General features: G+C 36.9%; 1 protein-coding gene across 2 annotated transcripts in view; it reads left to right on the forward strand.

Annotated features, from left to right (window-relative positions):
- IFT56 (intraflagellar transport 56) overlaps nt 1-21,945 on the forward strand; it is a 56,944-nt gene that overhangs the window by 29,254 nt on the left and 5,745 nt on the right. The window contains exons 13-19 of one of the 2 annotated variants that reach the window (XM_059472043.1): nt 4,264-4,352; nt 8,790-8,873; nt 10,977-11,046; nt 13,437-13,543; nt 15,716-15,849; nt 17,227-17,361; nt 17,446-18,701. In XM_059472043.1, coding sequence (XP_059328026.1) covers nt 4,264-4,352; nt 8,790-8,873; nt 10,977-11,046; nt 13,437-13,543; nt 15,716-15,849; nt 17,227-17,338 — 596 coding nt within the window. In that variant the 3' untranslated portion in view covers nt 17,339-17,361; nt 17,446-18,701. Of the gene's footprint in view, nt 1-4,263; nt 4,353-8,789; nt 8,874-10,976; nt 11,047-13,436; nt 13,544-15,715; nt 15,850-17,226; nt 17,362-17,445; nt 18,702-21,945 lie in introns of those variants that run through there. The other variant, XM_059472044.1, reaches the window with a different exon arrangement.

Raw genomic sequence — 21,945 nt, forward strand, 5'->3', positions numbered from 1 at the left:
TTATCAGAAAAGTTGAAGAGGATCTTAAGAATTGATGAGGAAAGAGAAAACAAAAATAATTACTGTCATTGTATACAATGTGATTCCTTTCCTTGAATACTGTCTACAGTTCTGGTTCTTACATTTCTTTAAAAAATGGTAGATCAAGAAAGGATACAATAAATACAGCAAGGATGATCAAAGAAAGGGGATGGATTCTTGAAGTAGAAGAAAAGGAGAGATTAATAAAGCAGAATACATGGGCTGAAAATGATGACTGAGTTTCATTATGTACATCATAAATGACAAGGAAAAGAGGAATAGGGAAGAATTATTTACTGTACAATACAAAAATCAAAGACCATTGATATATATTGTCACTTAAGACAATTAAAATAAACAGCATTAATTACTTTTTCAGATAACACAAATTATTTGATAGAGAAACTTGTGAGAACCAGAATGTATAAAAAAAGTTGTCGATGAAAAGGCCATTGGCTGTTTGACACAAAATTTTCAGCGGTGATTAAGAAATCCTCAGTAGATTGTTGAAAGCTGGGATAAACTTTAGCAGAAGTGCCATTACATACCACAGTATGTATTATATGTGAAATTAGAATATCTTCTTTCTATAGCTGCATATTTTCAGCCAGCAAACTGAACTAGACACACCTTGATACAATATAATAGGTTTTATGTTTTTACGTAGCTTAGCATATTAGCCGCTGTGTTGAATACTTGTTATTTGATTTGCTGGATTTAGAATGGAGAACAGAATTCTTGCTTGTTTTATACTTGGGCTTTTCCTAAGTAGCCAGCCATGCTGTTAAAACATGTACATCATGCTTCAGCACTTCCCATCCAGCTAGTCCTTCCAAGGGCCTTTAAGGGCTTTATCAAGTTGCTTAGCTGCTTTGCAGATTTATAATACAGAAGCAGGTAGTTTTTTGCTAGAGTGAGGAAATCCATTGCTGTGTCTCTGCTTGCAACTGGGCCTATGTTCCAGTTTAGCCTGGGATAGAGTTAAATTTCTTCTTAGTGAATGGTACAGTGCTGCATTTTGAATGTAGTATGAGAATAATGTTAATAACACAGTGATGTTTTAGTTGTTGCAAAGTCAAGGACTTTCCAGTTTCCCATGCTCTGCCAGTGAGGAGCTGCATGAGAACGTGGAACGGAGCATGGCCAGGACATCTGATCTGAATGAGCTGAAGGGTTATTTCATATTGTGGAATACCGTGCCCAGTACAGGAACCAGGGGGAGTTGGCTGGGAGGGGTGGGCTTACTGTGTTCTGGGGAGGGCCTGGGTTGGTGGTGAGCAATTGTATTCTGGGTCATTTATTTCTCCCGAGTTTTATTCCTCTCTCTCTCTCTCTCTGTCCCCTTTTCATTACTATTATTACTATTATTATTAATAATAATAATATTTTATTTCAATTATCAAACCATTTTTGTCTTAACCTACAAGCTTTACTGTTTTTTTAGTGGAGGGGAGAATGCAGTGAACAAGCAGCTGAGTGGTACTTAGTGTTGCTAGCTGGGGTTAAACAGCAACAGTCTACAAGGCTTATTCTTTTAATGTGTGTTATCAAGAAATAATGGATTAAAATTAAGATGTGGAATATTTTTTGTGGCTTGCATTTGTTAACTGTAGAAATCCCATTGACTGCATTAATAAAAGCAACAACAGGAGTTTAGGAAAAACACAGTGTCATTTATTTGTAAAGTCATTTGTAGTCATCAATTAAGCCCTTTGCTTTTTTTAATTAGATCTCTGCCTTGGAAGTTCAAAGAACATGGAGTAAACTGAGTTAATGTGCAAGTCCTTTCCATTAAATGTACAAGTTTTATCTCATGTTGGATGTTGTGAACTTCAACAGAGGACAGACAAACAAAAAGTAAAAAGCATCCAAGCAGCACTTAGAGTGTAGGAGTCAATATTTATTCTCCAGCAGCAGATACAACACCCGAACAGCAGCTTGATAAAAATTCCTAATTCTAATGACATAAAATGACATTATGAAGGAGGATATAAGTAGATTTTTATAGCTAGTTCTCATTCTTTTCTACTAGGGTATCGACTGGGTGGGACATTGAACAGATCAGATTTATTTTAAGGAGGAAATGGGGCAGGAGGAACATCAGTGAAAACAAATTAATATTCCCAATAAATGCAGTGTTTCTGGTGTTTAGCATAAGTCTTACAAACTACCCAAAACCAGTGCAAGTATAATGAAAAAGAGCACCCCATTTGTTTTCAGTGGTCTTCTTTTAAGACCAATTCAGGCATATTTGATGTTGGGTGAGAGGAATGAAACATTTCTTCTTAACTTCATGCAGTTTTTTTCTTTAAGGTTCTCTTAGGTCACCCTGAGTAATTTTTTCAAGTGGCAAATTTTTCCTCTTTCTGCATGAGCCACATGGGGTGAATTAGAAAATAGTTTTTCTGTCACTAGGTAGTGTTCATTGCTGAGTTGTATGACATATACAGATGTTTTACTTGTTTGGTTTTTTAAACAGAATCTTTCAGTAAAGTATATAGAGGATGGTGTGCTGGGATAATAAAACTTTCTGCCAAAATGTGGACGTAAGAATAAATACTAAAATTTAGAAACACTTGAATCATTTATGGAAATATTGTGTTTCTAATATTTTGTTACTGTGATTGATTTTTACTAAAAATGCATCCTCAGTTTTAAGTCTTCTTTGCATGTTTTGCATTTCTTAAATTTTGTTCAAAATAAATTGTGATTTTATGAACTTCAGAAATCAAATTTCAGAAAAAAGAGGCATTTTTGACTTATCTCTAGTCTTGTTAATCAATGCTTCTTAGCTCTTTTTTATAAAACTGTTTCTGTTATTGTCCGGTAAAGGCACATATTTGTCATGAAAACTATACCTGCATGTAAAAAAGGACAAATAAATATACAGGCCAGTTTCTGCTCCCAAGTGAACACTTCATAAATAACCAAATAATCTTCCGAGGTTGGAGAACTGAATGATATGGTTCAGACACAGATAAGGAGTGATTGTCTCCATATGGAAATGGCAGGACATCCAAGCTCAGTATATCCTAGTGCTAAAAAGTAAAAAATGAGAATATTTGCTTTTCTTTGAAATGTATTTTGACATCTTATATAGGGCTTTCCAGGAATAATTACTACCTACCATATTTAAGGGAGAATAATCTGTTTTCCAGTTGAATGCTCAATTTTGTATGGCGGTATGGAGTCAAAATATTGGTCTTTTGTTACATGAAATTTCTTTATACGGAGAAGTTATTTTAATTTTTTTATGTGAATGGATCGATGATAACCAACAGTCAGAAGCAGATTACCTCAGGGATATTGGTAGCCTTAGATCTTATCTTTTGTCACCTTTCCAAACTGCACAGAGCAGCATCCTCTCCAACAATCGCTTGATGTAGTGGAATAGTACTGATTTGGTATCACTTCCATTTAAGCCTTCCCAGCTGCTACCTGGGTTCATCCATGTCTGCTAGCTGGGTCTTACAAAAATTGGTCCCAGTAAGCTCACTTCAGAATCTCTAAAAAAGCTTTGAGATAGTTTTCAGTGACACAGTTTGCAATGTCAGAGTAGGTGACAGCATAAAATGGTTGCAGCAGAGTTTATGATGACATAGACAGCTTCAAAGTTGAGTGATGTTCATTCCAACTGGTATGTCTCACTTATTTATGGCTTTACATCTTGTGAGCAATGGGGTAATCCACATGCATGGACATTTATTTCCATACTGTCTGATATCACTTAGTATTTTACTTGTTCCTGTATTAATTCTTTTTTATTACAATATTTTCAGTATAGCAAGTTTACTCTCTAACTCCAACTAAAATTAAAATATGTAGAGTTTCTTTGTCCAGGATAACTGAAAAGCATAATTTTAAAGAAAGAAGGCTAATGGTGTCAGAATAGCAAACCCAGGCTTTGTATAAAGAGTAATTTCCTACAAATAAGAATAATTAATGGTAAAATTATACTATATAAATTGTGTCACAGGAAAGGACTGTGGTAAAATTGTTATTTGTCTCTGTAGAGTTTGCTGTTGAACAAAGTCTTGCAAAAGTTATTGGATACTGTAGAGAGAGTTGACAAGATGAACAAATGGTTTTTCCTAACCTCCAGTATGGTCCTTTGCCTGAAAAGGCAAGCTACACTATTTTTAGAAACTAGCTGCTTTCAGAGGTGCCAGCAATCTTGGCAGTGATTTCCATTACCATGTGTTTTTAAATTCCACAAATTTGCATTTCTGTTTTGAATTTTAGATACCATTCCAGGGAGACAGTGCATGTCCTCCTGCTTCTTTCTTCTTAGACAATTTCCTAATGTCCTAATTTACCTCAACTCAATCAAGGTTAGTATCATTATTTTGTATTGGTAGTATCGTAATGTATGAAATCACTACTTTTAAACTGTACTATGTGAGACACAATGGAAACATAAAAAGATACAGAAACAAATCAGTAAAAATAAAACACAGGAGTGATGGCAGGACATAAGTGGTCAGTACAGTAAATGGATTAAAATGTAAAGAAGCAATTTGGAATGTACCATGCAGCATGGTGAGCATGATGGACTCATCACACTTGTAATCTAATCATTATCAGGCTTTCTGGGGGCATCACAGAAGGTAAGAAATATAATTAAAGGTAAACAATGAAAAAAAAGTGTATATTTATGGGATGGGCAGCATGGAGGAAAAAATCCCAAATGTTTTCTTAAGACTTATCAAGTAAGTGATGGAGATTATTGTCACTGGTTAATAATTGGGGACAACATTTTAGTGAACAAGAGTGTGTAAGATAAGACATGAAGGGCTCTGAAAGAAATAACACATTTTACAGAGAAAGCAGTCACTGAAGGGCTAAAATAGGGCAGTATTAACAAAGCAGTAAGTTAGGAATGTTATTTTTGTGAACGTTATCTGAGTACCTTGCAGGCAATGTTGCATTTTTCAAAATAAGAGAAGCTTGAAGTCAACATGCAGAATACCCATAGAATGGGTATAACGTACAGATACACACTTAAAGTCAGACGTGAGGAAAGAGGGAGGCTGGAGTGTAATTATGGATTAAATGATTGCAGTCTTGTTCCAGTGGTTTGGAAGTAGAGTTGAAACAACTCTCTGTTTGGTAGTGTTATAGATTATCAAATCACGAGCCAAACTTACAACAAAATTTAGCAAAGATTTATTAATTTGTCTGCGAGACCGAAGTTCGGTCTTTGAAACCACCACAGCCAAAGAGTCAGCGTCGAGTCCGGGATCTGCGCCGGGTGAACACGGATCTGACCTACCAGTGTCAGAGTCTCCCCAGTTCACCAATGCTGCCTCGCACAGTGAGTTTTTATACAGTTTATTCTGCCCGAGGCAGAGATGATCGAATGTTCTTTGTTTCTCTTCACATGCATCATCCTTGATTTACATGTGCAGAGGTAGACAAAGGTCCAGTCCAGGTGTCTCGATGTTGTCAGTCAACCCCAGAGAAGCCATGTATTCACATGTATCAGGGTGGTGCCGTTGGTTATCTCGACAGATGCAATTGACAGGGCGATAATCATTCTCAGATGGGCCCGGCAACCCCGGGAAGCTGACGATTATCACCCTGGAAGCTTCTATTCCTACGTTAAAGCGTTGATGTTTATCTTAACATGCGTCCAGGAACTAGACGTAATAAGACAACTGCTACCGGCCAGGATGGTCAAAAGATATAGTTTGTATTGTACAATATTTTATACATTAATAGCATGAATTATCTCTACCATATACTACAGTAGGAAGAGGAATGAGAATCTTAAAAGAAATTATTAAAATAATTGGGAGATACACAAGATGAGCATAACTACAATGTTATAAAGAGTATGAGATCTAAAGAAAATCATGTGGTTGTAATGGAGCCCAAAAGCAGCTGGTGAGGGGAAAATGGTGTAGTATTTTTAAACTTCCAAAGGAGACTTTTGAAGAAATCCCAGTGGCTTTAGCTACTGGAATAGCTCCATTGTAGTGGAATGAAGAGATACACCACCACCACCACTCCAAACTGGAGTATGTGTGTAATTGAAGAAAAGGAAATTAACAGTAAGAATTGCTTTGCCTTACTTGAGCCATCTAAAAGTTCGATTTCTAGTTAGAACCAGTCATCTGGTCTCAGTTTATTGCCAATGGGTATAGATGGTAATTTCCAGAGAATTAATTCTGTGTATTTCCTACATTTATAATGCAATTAACTACTCCACAGATAAGTTCAGCTCTTTCCATTTCCTTGAAAAGGTTCTTAAACAACTAGTTCTAAACCGAAAAGGTCAAAGTTAAATGTGATTACAAACCACCTCCAAGGTATATGGGACAAAAATTTACTGCCTACTACAACTTTTCCTTCTTGTTCCTTTTGAAGTAATTGATCATTTTCATAATTTTGCAGCCAAGACTAGACATGCTTACATTTACTTAAGTAATTTCTCTTCTTTATAGGTCACAGGAATACAAAAATTATTATTTCTGTACCATGTTATAGGCAAGGTGTACATGGATTTACTTTTGTGTTTCATTCACAGGAATAAACTTCAGTTGAATCTCTGCAGCTCTTAAAATAGAGCTGCCCTCTCTGAAGATTATTTGCTTGGTATTCTGTCAAGAAATACCACTTTCATCCATGATCAATTAACACTGCTTTAGGCATAAGAAGGCCTCAGAGGACATAAATGTATTGTCAGCTGCCCCAAGGGTGACATTATAACACTGTCAGGGATTAACTGAATAAAAAACAACCTGATTCAGGCTCTGCTGAGTTGTGGCCACAATGGGAATTCTTCATTTTTAAGCTGGGTATCTGAGTATGTTATTGAAGTGGATGTCACTCAGAGGACAGTGGGTTTTATGAAAACATTGAAAATCTCTAAAAAGACCATAAAAGAGTAAAGTCCAGTACATACAATATGGTTAAAAATTTAAAAAAATTTTAAAAATTAGCTGCTGTGAATGTATTACCAGCAGCACTTGTTAATTTCTTCTGGTTTTGCAGTAGGTCTGGTCTCTAACACTTATATGGCCAGGACAGAATGACACGTTTTTTGAGTTTGGTTGTTGACAAAGGTTCTTCTCCATTTTAATTAAAAAATACAGTGGGGTCTACTTGAACAGAGGAAAGCATTCATGCAGTAAAAGTAGCATCTGGCTCACCAGCTTTGCTTAACCTGGGACTTGTGCTGATTCACATGAAACTACTGTTGGGAAAGAATGCAGTAAAGTGTTGTAATCCTCATATGGTGAAACTCATAGTTAGTTCACCATAATGGCACTGAAATATTTTCACAAACTGAGCTTAAGGTTCACCCCAATTGGTTCATCGTCATGCCATCACACAGCTTGCTGTGTTTGCTGGCTTGTGCATACTACTGTAGACTGTTTGGGTGAAACCTGGACATCTGGCAAATAGTGGCAATCCCTCACCTTTCCTTTCAAGGCACTAGCTTGATGTGTGTGGGTGAGCTAAATCAGTACCCTTTGTAGACTGCCTGTGACAGTGAAAGGAAGATATTCCTCTGTATCCCTACGTCACGAAACAAGATACTACTCGGAAAGGGATTTGTGCCTTGCTTCATTTACCTTTTCTACAGTTCCAACTATGCTTTTTACTTCCTTCTCACTCTGAAGAGGGGAAAAAACCAAAATTTGGATCTTCCTACAGAAGTTCCATTTCCTTTATAAATATTGTAGAAGGAAAAACATTTCTTTTCTCTACACCTTGCTGTTATGCACACAGAGATGCTTCCATGCAGTAACCATATTGGATAAACCACCTATTTCTCCATGCTCTCTCATAAGCACTGCACTGCTGCTGGGCAGGGATTCTCAATCCCATTCATGCTTGCATCTGGTATTGTGTTCTATCTTACCTCTACCAGCTCTACTGGTCCAGCAGTGTGGGACAGTGCTGAATGTAGAACATGGCTGACTTTTGGTCATCTGAGTTATACTTCAGACTGACTGCGACCAGGCCAACCCCAAATACCAGCCTAACCTGTACCTTGAGTTACATTTCCTGCTTTGACCCATGAAGCTTTTCAGAGAAGATACAGCTAGTTGAATATGATGTGCACTAAACCAAATGTTTCATATCTAGTGTTATGGGAGGGAAAAACTCTGTGTTGCACTTGAACTAGAGAGAAGGGTATCTTTAAGTAAGGCTTGCTTAAAGAAGTGCTAATACCTGGTGTGCTGCCTGGTACAGCCCAGTACTGTGGCTTCACCTCCAACATGAGATCCATTTTGTCAGATTAGCATCCATCACATAACCAGATGCACAGGATCTCTTGATAAACCTTGACAAGTCTTGGAAGAACAAACTGTTTTGTTTGTCTTAAATTGCCTTTAAGACTTAAGGGAGTCACCTGCCTGTTTACCTACCCTAGTGGTGAATAAGTGCTTGGGAAGTGAAAGAGGCCATGGCAGTGCAGCATGTCTTCACATGCCCCAGGTGAAAATTATACCCACAAAAGCTGCCACTGCAATTTTAAGCTTGGAACATTTTCCAGATCTCTCATAGTTAATATTGTGGAATGTGTCAGCAGATTTTGTAGTCATGACTGTAGGATGGAAAAGCTAGTCCATAATTTCTCTGCCCACTGTTTAAAAATACCGTATGTTCCTAATGTGGGATTTTCTTTTCCTTCCCATTGTCTTCCTTATATGGTCTTACTGAGGCTGGGGGGGGGGGTGTATTTTTAATGTTGTTTTATCATGAGAGGAGGTGGTTTTTGTTGTATTTATTTGGGGTTTGTCCATGTTTTTCAGAGTTACTTCTACAACAATGACACTTTTAACTTCAACTATGCCCAAGCCAAAGCTGCAATGGGCAATTTTAGTGAAGCTGAAGAGGTATGTATTTATTTTCTTTGAAAAAAAAGCAATGGAAACATTTCCCCCATATTCCCCTCTTTCCTTCCTTTTCTTCACCCAGATCTTCATGCTGGTTGAAAATAAGCAGGTTCTGTGGAACATCTTTTTCCCCTTCTCAGGGGAACTGAAACTCAGTGAGCACTATTCAGAAAAGATTATCTTGCTAATCTTGTAATGTGAGGTATACAGGGAGTCATGCTGCTTGTGGTGCATCACACGAGTGCTTGCAGCTACCTCTAATTGATCAAAGAATGGCCTCTTAATCAGATTTTCTACGCTTTGTCTGGGATCCCAGGCACTCTTTCTATTCAGACTGAGTAGGGCATGCTAAGTAAAAGACACTGAATAGTTAAGAGCTTCTAGGTGTCACTAGAAATTTGTGTTGTTTTTTTTTTTTTTTTAAATCTTCCTCTGGGATATGTGGGAGGAAAAGAGGAAGTGCTCAGTATCTTATTCAGCAGCATTCATATGCAGCTGGAAGAGATTAACTTCTACACCCAGTACTTTTTTATGTCTGTGTGCAGCAGAAACTTAATTACAACTAAAATATGCAAAAGTAAATACTATTATGAAGGTGGAAGCAACATTTTCCACAAGACCAGAAAAGAAGACAAGCCACAAAAAAAATCCCTTAGCACATAGTCTAAAGTGAATCCTATAGGTTTAGTTGGTTTGGGGTTTATGTTTTGTTTTGTTTTTCCAGTCTTTCTAACTTTTTGACTATCCAGCTTTGTCAATAATAGAGCCCCCCTGGCTTTACAACTTGTGTCTCCCCCCCATACCTACCTTCCCATCCAGCACCCTCACCCCTTCATTTCTGTGACCCAAAATTGCATCTCTCTTTAAGAAAAGCATCCAAGACTGTAAGGAAGATGAATATCTATTTGAATTCAACAAGCTTTCAATTCACTTAGCATCATGAAAATCTTTCAAAACTATGCTAGCAGGCTATGCTCATTCCTCTAACTCCATAAAAATGATAATGCTCTAAGTAAGTTTTAGCAGCAACGAGGCAACAAAGAAACACAAAGTTGTAAACTCCTGTTAATCTACATTTTTCCTCTTATGTTTTTTAGAACCTGTTCTATAGAAACTTGTGTTATATAGGTGATGCATTTAAATACCAGAATTATATAATTACATTGATTCATCTGGTCTCATGTCTGATCTTGGGTCGTGACGACAGTTCCATATAAAGCTCAGCTTTCCTCAGTGTCTCATAAACTTGTAAATCATCTACATATAGCACTTACAGTGATAATGCTGCTTTCTTTTCATTTCTTCCCTATTACTCCTTCTCCTCCCCCTCTAAATTAGGGGATCAGGAATGTTTAAGCAATACAAATGTCAGTAATTTGTATAACCCACTGTTCCAGTACATGCATCTATTCCTATAAAGGTATTTTGATTTTTGTCAGTAGCATCCAGTATAGTTACAAATATACTTGAGAGAGGCATAAATAGGGTTTTTTTCCTTTGAACAAAGCCAGAGTACATTTTAAAATGTATAACTTCCCCCACACATCCCTTTTTATGCAGAATGTAACAAACCTGTATTTGTTCAGTAAGGTACAAAAGATGAATGCTTTGCCTGAGAATCTTACTGAAACTGAAATGGTTAGAAATGGCTTATTGCAGACCTGGAGTGATCTGACATGTATGGAAGGAAAGTCTCATCTACATATGAAACTTGTAGTATTTCAAGAAGATGCTAATACAATTGCTTGCATTGCTTTCTAAACAAACACATTCCAAATAGCTTTTCCCACAGGCCCAGTGTTCTTTTGTGCTGTTTGTGTTGCATGGCCGCCCACTGGCGCTTGTTCAGGGCAGGCCGCACCCTCTGCACAGCTTGGTGTTCTGAAGCTGCACAAGTCCCCTGACAAACGGCACTGTGTGAATCCTCCACCTACTCCACACAGAGGGATGCCCCCTGCACTGCAATTGCATACCCAAACTCTTCTCATGACCAGTTGTTTGTGTGACTTAAATCTTATCTGTGTGTTGAAATGAGGAAGGTTTGCCTTCTGTTTGTTTAAAAGTACATGCGTGTATAATCTTTCCTTTTCCTTCTTCCTGCAGGTGTTCCTTTTGATCCAGAGTGAGAAGATAAAAAGTGATTTTGTTTACCTTAGCTGGCTGGCTCGCTGCTGTGAGTCACTTTACTTTCAGCATTGCAGAATACAGATCCTCCTCTATTGCGTCAGTCCTGGCAATCCACTCTCCTAATTGAATTTAATGTTGTAGGAGGACTCAGGACTATGAAAGTGAAAAGCTGATTGCACTAGTTATAGTGTGGGTGGTTATTGCACCTTTCATACCTCTGGCTTTTATAAGCAATTACTGCTTCAGTGCAATGCTGTTATAGTACTGTCAATGCAGCTTTGTCCTGACCAGTGACCCTTTTTCTTCTCAATTGTCTACTCAATTGCATGAGTGAAGACTTTCTGTCTTAAAAGACTGAGTTGCAACTCTGAAATGTTCAGAGTAAAACACAAAATAGAAGCATTCATACTGGGTCAGGCTCAAGAGTCTGTCTGCCTTCAAGGTTAGCCACTGTCAGATGTCTAGGGAAGAGAAGAATCAGGCAAGCATACAGGGTATTTTTCTTCCTACCATGTTACTCTACATGTTGTCCAAACTCCTGTGCCTGAGGGATATCCTTATAATCTCCAGCATGTGTTTTTCTTCCAAAAACTCTTAGAAGAGTTCTTTCCTTGAATTTCATTGAATCTAGGAAATGTTTGCTGTGTTTAATATTCTATAACAAATCTTATTTACCAGTTTTTAAAACACTGCAGAGTACACCTCAGAGACAACTGCTGTGCCACATACAAAATAATATAGAAGTGGGCTTTTCTGAGGACTCAAGTCTGAGACTCCCTGACCTAATTTGTTTTCCTTCCAGTGCCTCAATAGAAAAATATTTTCTTATCAAACCACTTTTAGCAGTTATACGTGGAATGTAAATATGTATGTTTTGGGATGTTATGCCATATTGCAGATGTAGTAAACATCTCCTAAAATGATCTTTCCAGACAGACACATCACACATAGGGATGCCTATCTATGACTCTGTTTTAGGATGTGCCAGTTTATTTCCTTTTTAATTTAGCTGCAGTACCAGATTGTGTTTGAGTGCTTTATATATGAATGTTTTATTTTAATTTTTTATGAGAATGATGAATATAGTTATCTTTTTGTGTCAAGTATGTAAATTACTAACAGATCACATTATAATACATTAATGTCAGAGTATAATTAGGGATTGAGTAGTAAACAATTCAATGCTGAAATATTTCCAAGGGGCAAAGTACAAGAGGTGCATCCTTTTGCATGACAGAATGTAATATTTGTTTAGTATGATAGTACTATTTATACCAAATTCTTCTTGAAGGGAAGGTCAAAAACCATTGGATTAGCACAGAACTGCATTGCTTTAGGTAGATTGGTGTTGGAAATTGAGAACTGGCTGTTTACCACTGTATATGGTATTTGGAGCTGATGAGAGATAAATCCAATTTGATGTCTTGCTGCCTCCTAAATGAGAAGAATCTATAAATTCTGTGATTTGGTGTTATATGTTTATTGTTGATTACCACCCATTCTACCTGCAATATAAGTATAGACACAGTGGACACAGAACAAGCTAAACAGTCCCTCTTTTGAAAAAACACAACAGTGATCCTTATGTGAATAGCCAGGTACTCTCAGAGCAGCTGTTAAGGCTTGAAAAATAAAGGAAAACTTACTTTTATTTTCTTTTCTCCCAGTGCTTGAATGAACCTGGAATTATGAATACCAACCATAGATTCAAGAGAATGGCTTCTTATCACCAAGAAATAGAACCTTTGTGTTTAAACACTCTAGTAGAATTTCTACTCATCGAGATAGAAGATTCAGATTCCTTTATTTCTAACTGTGATGTTTAAAGTTAAAGACCAATGAAAAATTCTAGTCATATACACAAATTTAAAACCAGCGTGGGATCTCAGGAATTTAGAAATATTTTTTTTAGTAATGACAAGTTTTGTTATGCTTGGAGGGGCTTCAACCTCTGCCTTCTCCTTTTGATTTGTTATGAATCATGGGAATTGAAGGTTTAGACTGACATGAGCACCAAGTGTTAAAGACCTCATTTTGGTGCCAATTAACATTTTTTTGTGTGTAAGGACACATAATTCTAAATCTTACCATATAAATGGATTGCCATTTGTCCTGCATAAAAAACTTCTCTGATGCTTTCCATTCTACTCCTTAATCACATCTGAAATCATGAGAGTTTTCTTGTTGCGTATCTGTGAAATATAAATTAAGATGTAAACACTATAATTATTCCTTTTGACGCTGCTATGCTCTGCTGAATTGGCTGTTATCACTAGTAAATCAGAAGATAAGGACGAGTTCCCCTTCCCAGCCTCATGCTCATGGCTGAGACATTTACATTAAACAAAGAAATACAGGAATATCTGTTCCACCTGCCACTGAATATTGTGCATAGCATATTCTTTTCACAATTCCAGCTTTTTCTTGTTATTGCAGATATTATGAATAAGAAACCACAGCTAGCCTGGAAACTCTATCTGAAGATGGAAACATCAGGGGACTCCTTTAACCTATTGCAGCTCATTGCAAATGATTGTTACAAAGTGAGTTTTCTCTTTAGAGCTTGGTGTATAACATGTTAATTCAGTGATTGTAGCAACAGTCATTTTTTGATAGTTTTTATCATTGTCATCACTAGTGAATTTTCTGTTGTAATGGCAGGATGTCTAATAATGTGAATGAGTTGGCAAGGATTAGTCAGTATTTTAACCTACAGGCCTTCTTGGTAGAGAACCCATTGATTAAACTCTTGGTAAATTACTGCATGTTTGAGCTATCAATAATGATAACACTTGCTTCTCCTACTAGGGATTCATTATGGGGAGAAAAGACAAAAAACTTTGAAGGAAAAAAGTCTAGCATAGATTCAGCAAAATGCCTCATGCTTCATGCTGCTTTTTTTTTTTTTTTTTCAGGACAATATTGTGTTTTCCTTACAGTTTGTAATGGGAGATACTCTTTGGGATCTCAAAAGCAATATTCTAAAACTGAAAGAATTATCCCTTGTATTTCTTTCAACTACTCAGTTACCATCTCACCCTAAAAGTCTAGTTGCTCAAGCAAGTGACTATGTCTCTGTTGTTTCCCATAACTGCAATTCAAAAGCAGGTTGAAAATCAGACCTCATGTAAAATCTCTCTCTAGATCATTTAAAGTCTCACTTAAATCAGTTGATTGCTTTGTCTAAATTCTTTTCAAAACCTTCTTGTCCTGAAGAGAAGTATCTCCATATTTTGGATTTCTCTAGAGCTCTTAAAAGCTGCATATATAGAGCTAAATTTTTCAGCCTAATTATATGTCTACATATGGCCCTAAATGACTGCTCCAAAATTGTTACTTTAGTAATATAATTTGTCTTTCTACACTAGCAGCCATTGTACCTCTTGAACTAAATAGCAAGGTCCATGTTGTTTGATTTTATGTGGCATTTTTCCGTTGTTTCTGAAACATTACATTATATTGGAGATCCACAGACAGCACCAGAGATGTGACTTAAGAAGGCAGTTGCATTAGGCTTTGCTCAATGGAAAACAGAATGAACATAAATGGAACAAGGTCAGCAGTGTCCTGAGAGGTGGTGTAGCTGGATGCCTCATTGCTGTGCTGATAGAAATTGGTCAGTGAGGAAGTTGGCACACAGTATTTCATGCTAATTTCTTGATGCTTTTTATGTCCATCTTGTCCATATGGGGAACAGCACATGACTTGGGGTGAAGCATTTCCTAGATTTATGTTAGATAGAAGGAGAACATTAAACCTGTACCTGCTTAGTGGAACTAGATCAGATACTAATTTGGATAGATCAGTACTCTAATTTTTATTTTTCTTTTGACGCATCTGATAGTGTTCATACTCACTATCTTAACTTCCCATACATTGAAGTGTTTGCCAGTCACCAGTGGTTAAAATCAACATTTATGTGAAGAAAGGAGAATTATTACTCATCCTGTAGTACCAGTGTTTCTCTGACTAAGGTTTCCAAATGTAGCTCCCACAGCCTGCACTTTTTCCTCTGTAGGCTTCCATCTACCAAAGGACAGAAGGTTGTGCTCAGTCTGTCTTCTGTGATCTCTCATGGGAAAATGCTAGTCACAAACAACATTGCCCTTCAGGCTTGCTCAAGTGGAGAGCACTCATACAGCCCACATGAGATATGCTATGCTGAATTCAAAAGCCACAGTTAATCTGGTCACTCCTTTTACATTGACTGTTGCCAAGCAACTTGCTCCAGGTTCCCAATTACAAGTAGAGAACCTAAGGCAGAAAAAAGATAGGGTACACATAGGGATTTTCCTATGCTAAGGAAAATTAGGGATTATAGAGTCACGGAATCTTCTTTTGTACTGTATTATAACAGTGAAGAAAAAAGATTAATTTAAACACAGAAGATAAACAAATATGTGGCCATGTCCACATGAGGAAATATGGTTTCATTTTCAAATGTCTGGACTAGTTGGAGGTAGATATTCTGTCAAGGGTTTTGGTATAGTTGGTACAACACTAGATAAGGGCACCTCAAAAAAAGATGTTGTAATACCACCTCTTTCCCATTTCTTTAACTGCAGTGTCCCTGTTCTGTGTCACTTGCTGCCTGCAGAAAAACTGGAAAATGCACTTTGCTTCTACAGCTTACTGCTGATTTCAGAAAACTGGCTTCTGTGTTTTTAATCCCCTTCTGAAAGGTGGTCAGGAATAATGTTTCACTTTCTGTGCAGATGCGTCAGTTTTACTATTCAGCCAAAGCCTTTGATATTCTGGAGAGACTGGATAATAATCCTGAATACTGGGAAGGCAAGAGAGGTGCTTGTGTGGGTATATTTCAAATGATCTTAGCTGGACGAGAAGCAAAGTGAGTATTCTGTGTTGTATCTGAATTTATATTGCTCTTTTCCTGTTTTCAGCTAGCTGTAAACCAGAATTATAATCTCAGCTTTAGGACTACATATCACCTTCCAATCTTTTATTGAGCTTTCGGAGAATAGACATTCCATCCAGAGGCTCCATATGCAGTCTTCAGCTGGAAGTCTATCTTCCACACCAACAGTTATAGAATATATGGTAGAGAATAATTTATGAGCAAGTGCTGTGGACTATAAAATACCAAAACACTTTAGTCATCATCACTCGGAAAAGGTAGGTTATAAGTGTAGTAGTATGTTCATGAACTGGGGGAAAACAACATCATTTCATCTTGATGGTATAAGAATGGAAAACTATCACATGACATTTTAAAATGCATAGAACAGAACTAAGGAAACATTTACTCAGCACTATAGGAGGGACATGATTTCTCTAAACAAAGAGTAGATGAGACTGTGCTTTCATTAAAATTTACCTTCTGAAGACACTGACTGTGTCACACAAATATACTTACTTGATGAAAGGTTAAAGGAAATCATCTGTGTTACTGATAATTTTGTTTTTGGCCCATTTCACTGGATGGGGGAATGAGAGAGAGTAGTGAAGCTGTATTTAAGAACTGCTCCCTTGTGAATATTCTGCTGTGATGCCAGATGTCCATTGTCTTTGGCCAAAGTTGCTGTTTCCTATATGACTGGTAGGTGTGTATCTTGGCTTCTACACCTTCCTTCTTTTCACTTCTCTGCTGGAATAATCTCATTAACTACTATACCTTTCAAGTGTCCTTTTAACAATCACTGCAGCAGATGCAGTAAAATACACATAACTTGCCTGTTTTTCAAAGTATGCAATTAAGTTCTTATTGTAAACTAACTGGCAAGCTGCAGCAGGATTTATATAGGTATAATAGTAATAGGTTTATCCTATTAGGAATGTTGATTTCCATGTTATTTGTGTTTATGTGTATTGTGTTATGTGTAAAGTGCTTTGGCAGCATTAAGCTAGATGTTGCCATACTAAAGACTAGCAAATAACATTAAAGATTTTTTTTTAAGTTTGGTTTGTTCTGGAGGACAATTTTGCAAGAGTGAGGGCATGTATACAAATACACACATATGCAGACACTAAACTAATTACATTTTGATGATTTTATTTTTTAACTTATAATTTCTTTGCAATTGTATGCAAGACTTTTTTGTTGATAGCTTTTTTTGTCTCTGGGATCACATCTATTGTGCATTTTAACCTATTCCAGCACTGCAGATGAATAGACTTCTCTATGTTTTGTGAAATAGTTTGATATGAGCAATTTATTGTATCAGTTGGGTCTAACCCTCACTTAAATCTTTGCTTTTCACCCTTGTAGAGAGACTTTGCGGGAAGTTCTGCACCTTCTGAAGAGCACTGGTAATTCTCAAGTAGAGTACATTGTTCGCGTCATGAAAAAGTGGGCCAAGGAGAACCGAGTCCCTGTTTGAGTCAGTGTCACAAAATGAACCAGGTCAGTTGCTACTGTATGTCTGGCTGGAAGAAAAGGGTCTTGGTTTCTCCTGTGCATTCTGGGTATCTATCTCCTTCCTTGCAGGACTCTAGGCATTCAAGCAGGTTGACCCACCTGAGGAAGAATGTCCTGCAGTGAGATTCAAAACATAAAGCAACTTTATTGGCGTTTTTCCTGTTGTACCACTCTATTCCTCAGAGATCTTTTTAATACTAGTTCCAACTGTCTACAAAATCAAGGTGCTCCTCAAATATTCCTCCACAAAAGTTACTGACTTGCAAGGTGGGGTTTTTCCCCAGCAAGCCTTTTGGCTTCTAGAGAAGAACAATTTGTTACATGACTCAGACAAACCTACTTCAGCAAGTGATGGAGTGAGGCAAATAGAGATAGCGACAGTGATACCGTTAGGCACTGCTAGGGTATCAGATAATACAAAAGGCTTAACATAAAATCATATGATCATAAAATGGCTTGGGTTGGAAGGAACATTAAAGATCACCTAGTTCCAACCTGCCATGGGCAGGTACAGCTTTCAGACAGTTTTTTTTTACTCAGAGCTGCTCAGGTTCCTCAATGCTTTATCCAACCTGGCCTTGAACAGTTCAAGGGGTGAGCCATCTACAACTGCTCTGGGTAACTTGTTCCAGTGCCTCACCACCCTCATAGTAAAGAATTTCTTCCTGATACCTATGCTAAACATAATCTCTGTTTGAAACCATTCCCTCTTATCCTGTCATTACATGCCCTTGTGAAAGGTTTTTCTTCTTTAGGACTTTTATAGATTACCTATCTGAGTATTCTGAGGAGTATCCTTTTCTGGATGAATTTCAATTACCAATACCTTAATTTGGGGTTTTTTTGTCTGTAAGGATTGTTTTCTCTCTTATCATCTTTTTCAGAGCATGGAGACTTATTTGACTGATGGTATTGTTCAATCTCACTTTGAAATTTAACACTCAGAACATTCCTTCATGTTAATATAGTTCACATGAGAACTTTAGCAATCTGATGGATAAAATGATCTTTTGAATTATTTTGTTCAGCATTTACCACTGTCATGAGCAATATATTCATTACACTTATGGATTTATTATACTGTCCTGTTTTTTTAAGGAGAACAGTTCAGGGAATACATAATTCTAAGAGAAGGCAACAGTTGTAACATAAAAATGTCTTATACATTTGATAGTAAAAAACATTTGTATATTATTTGTAAAAGAAAACTTTACATTTTATAAATTTGTAAAATACTTACGTATTTTTTTATCTTTTGAGGGGAATTGAGAATACCATATTCTCTACTGTCTGTGCATTGATTAAAGCTCTTATTTGAATCTACAGTTGAATGTCTGATTGGTCTGTGTTGCTTCACATTGCAGAAGTTGGAATAGCATATTCATTTTGCTGTGGAAGAGAGCAGGTTTGTGGCTGATTGTTAAGTGCATGTTCATTAATCAGTCAGAGGCAAGCCAATGGCCTTGGTCCCGATCTTATAGTAGTTTGCTGAAACTAAGGCAGCTGGGTGTATGTGGAACATGCACACCCTTCTGCCATATAATGTGTCTGATTTTACTGCTTTAAGCAAAAATGTGGGTATCATTGTTCAGGTGTCTAGAAGTGCATTGATAGTTGTGGTTACTTGCACTTAAATCTAGAAACTGATCCATCACACTAGCAACAATGAGCCTTTCAGCAGGGCCAACGTTACACTCATTCAAAAGAAGTGTGAAAGGAGCAGTATTTTCACTGAAAGTAGTTACAAAACTCTTTACTCATGAGCAGCATTTTTCTTTTCCATCTCAGTTTAATTAACTTGGAAACAGATTGGGAATACAATTATGAATCTTGGTACAAAGCTTCAAAAAATCATGTTGGTGACTTTGTAGCAGATGTTAAATGCATCTAATTACTCTCTTTATTGAAGCTTAACCTGCAGGAGAGCTGAAGAGCATCGAAATCCGTTACAGACCATTTTACATGTTGGTTGAATCTTCTGAAATAAGTGTGATGGCTTTGCAGCATAAGGGCTTGGGGGCCAATTTTAACTTCTCTTGTCTGTGACAAGAAGTTTTAATGCAGAAGGGAAGAAGTTTGGTTTTTAAACTCACCTTTATTTACTGTAGCCATAATGTCATATTTAATATGCTAAATAACTTGGAGTTTAGCACAGTGCATTTTATTGACTGGCAATAAAGCTTTTATCATTTAAGATAAAAAGGGGACTGCAGGGCTTTGCCTTGAGCAGTGATGAAATAAGGTATTTTACATCCTGTCTTAGCATTTTTAGGTCTTGGTAATAGAATACATATGTAGGTATTAGTAAAATGCAGAACAAGAAAAGTATTGAAATACTGGTGTTTATTTTACCTTAGAAATACATCTAGAATGTGTCTTCCATTGTTTAATCTGAGGTCATATTCAAAGAACAGAAATGAGAAGTTGCCTTAGCTGATACAGAAATGAAAGGTAGTAAAGAATAAATAAAATTTTATCCCTGTCTATTTCCATATTTCCCTAAACTGTGGAAATTTAAGGAGTCAAGGTACTCTAAATAGGATGGCTAGGAGTGAAGGCAGATGACCTATTGAGCAAGCAGGCAGTGAAGAATACATGTGCAGAGTCAGTGAAATGAGTAAATTTATTGGGTAAGTGAATATAAAATTGAAACAGTGGCACTTCAGATAATGTAATGAAAGGAAGACTAAAGCAGAAAGAAATTGCTGCATCATTATAATTTCAAGGAAGAATATGGAAATTAGAGTTATACTCTGAATAAGCATCTGATTCTGGAAAAGTAAGCTACAGAGAATGCACAGAAGCTGCTCTGCTAGCAATCATAGCATTAATAGTCACTAGTAGAGAAAGCCAAACCCCAAACAGCATGTAACTGCTTTTAGTTGAGTGCTGATCCATTCCTGATGGATAAGAAAGTCAACCTTGAATTAAACTTGTTAATCCCTGAACAACAGCTATGACAGTAACACCTAAGTGAATTAAACTGGAGGTGACAAGTTCACTGTGAAAGAAAAGTCATGTCACATTATAGCTCTGGACTATAGCAGGCATTTAGGTTTATGTGGTTCCCTCAGCTGCAAGCTGGCTCATTGATCTTCATAAGAAAGCTGTCTGAGTGTGAATGGAGCTTGGCTAGTAGGCAGTCAGACACAAAGTAAACAATTACCTAAATGGCTGCTGCTACTTGTAGCTTCACTATATGGGAGCTGTGCATGCATTGAAGAAAACATGCTATACATGCATTGAAGAAAACATCTAGATTTTGCCCACTGCTTTACTCTTTGACCATTTTTCCTCTGTATTATCTCCAGAAGTAACTTCCACTCACTCTTTTTGAAGTTTCATTTCCAAATTTCCCTCTTCCCTTTCAGTCTATGACATGGTGATTGAATAACAAGACAATTGCATGAAAGTGTTACCAGTAACATTAAAATCAAGTCATTAATCAAGTGATAGATAAGCTGGCCTAAGACTATGGTAGTGCAAGATGGTAGATTTTACCAGTGTTGAATCCAATAATTAACTCGATTTACCATAAAATATTTGCCAGAAAAACTTAAGTGTTAATTTGAAGATGCATAATGAAAAATCCATAGTTTTATTTTGAAATTTATTCAAATGGTTAAATCATATTTGCCTATTTAGAAATTGCACCTTAATTCTAAATTCAACTTGTTTAGCCTTGTTTTCTAATATTCAGTTCTTCCAGTGTTCATCATTGCTGTTAACCATTAAAGCCCAGCATTCTTTGGTTTGGTTTTTTTGTGGGTTTTTTTGGAGGTTTTTTTTGTCTTTTAAAGTGCAGCAAGTCAATTCTTGTTTGTATGAAAGACAAATTCCCCTGTAAAGGTGTCTTGCTGGCTGGAACATTGGCAGTTGGTTTTTTTTTGAAAACATGGCTGCTTAGCACTGGACAAAATTTATCTCTGTATGTAACATTGGAATATGCTTCTCCATAGTGCTGCTTGCTATTCTTCTGCACAGGTACTCAAAGACTGCATTCACCCTTTTGGCCATATTATCACAGGGGAGCCTTGCACTAAACTGGTTCTTAGCTGGGACATGATAGCTAGGATTTTTCCAGAATTGGTATTTTCCAGAATACAGTCTATCCTTTGGAAGAGACAGCCTACCTTTTGTTCTACAAAAATACATCTTGTTCAAATTGGCTTAGTTTTCCACCTTACGCAGATCACTCTGCATGACTGCTTATCCCCACTAATTTCTAGTTTGTTTCTCTGGAGCTATTTATTAGCACAGTTTTACAGTTATATCTGAGTCATCAAGGGGTTTGTTGGATGCTCCATACTTCCAGGATCCCCAAGATATTGTTATTGATGACTGATGGCTGCTTTTCATTTATTATTCTCGACTTATTTAACATTTACCTTTCGGATATGGTATTATGCTATTCTTTAAAATTAGGTATAGGACATCAGAAATGTATGCATTGCACTTGCAGGAACTGCAGCACTGTTATATTCAGCTAAGCTTGTAAAAGATCCATCTCATAGGAGATATTTCCCATTCATTCTTTATTAAATGAGCCTTTCAGCATCCCAGAGAGAC

Source organism: Ammospiza nelsoni, chromosome 5 (genome assembly GCF_027579445.1).
Source record: "Ammospiza nelsoni isolate bAmmNel1 chromosome 5, bAmmNel1.pri, whole genome shotgun sequence".
NCBI lineage: Eukaryota > Metazoa > Chordata > Aves > Passeriformes > Passerellidae > Ammospiza > Ammospiza nelsoni.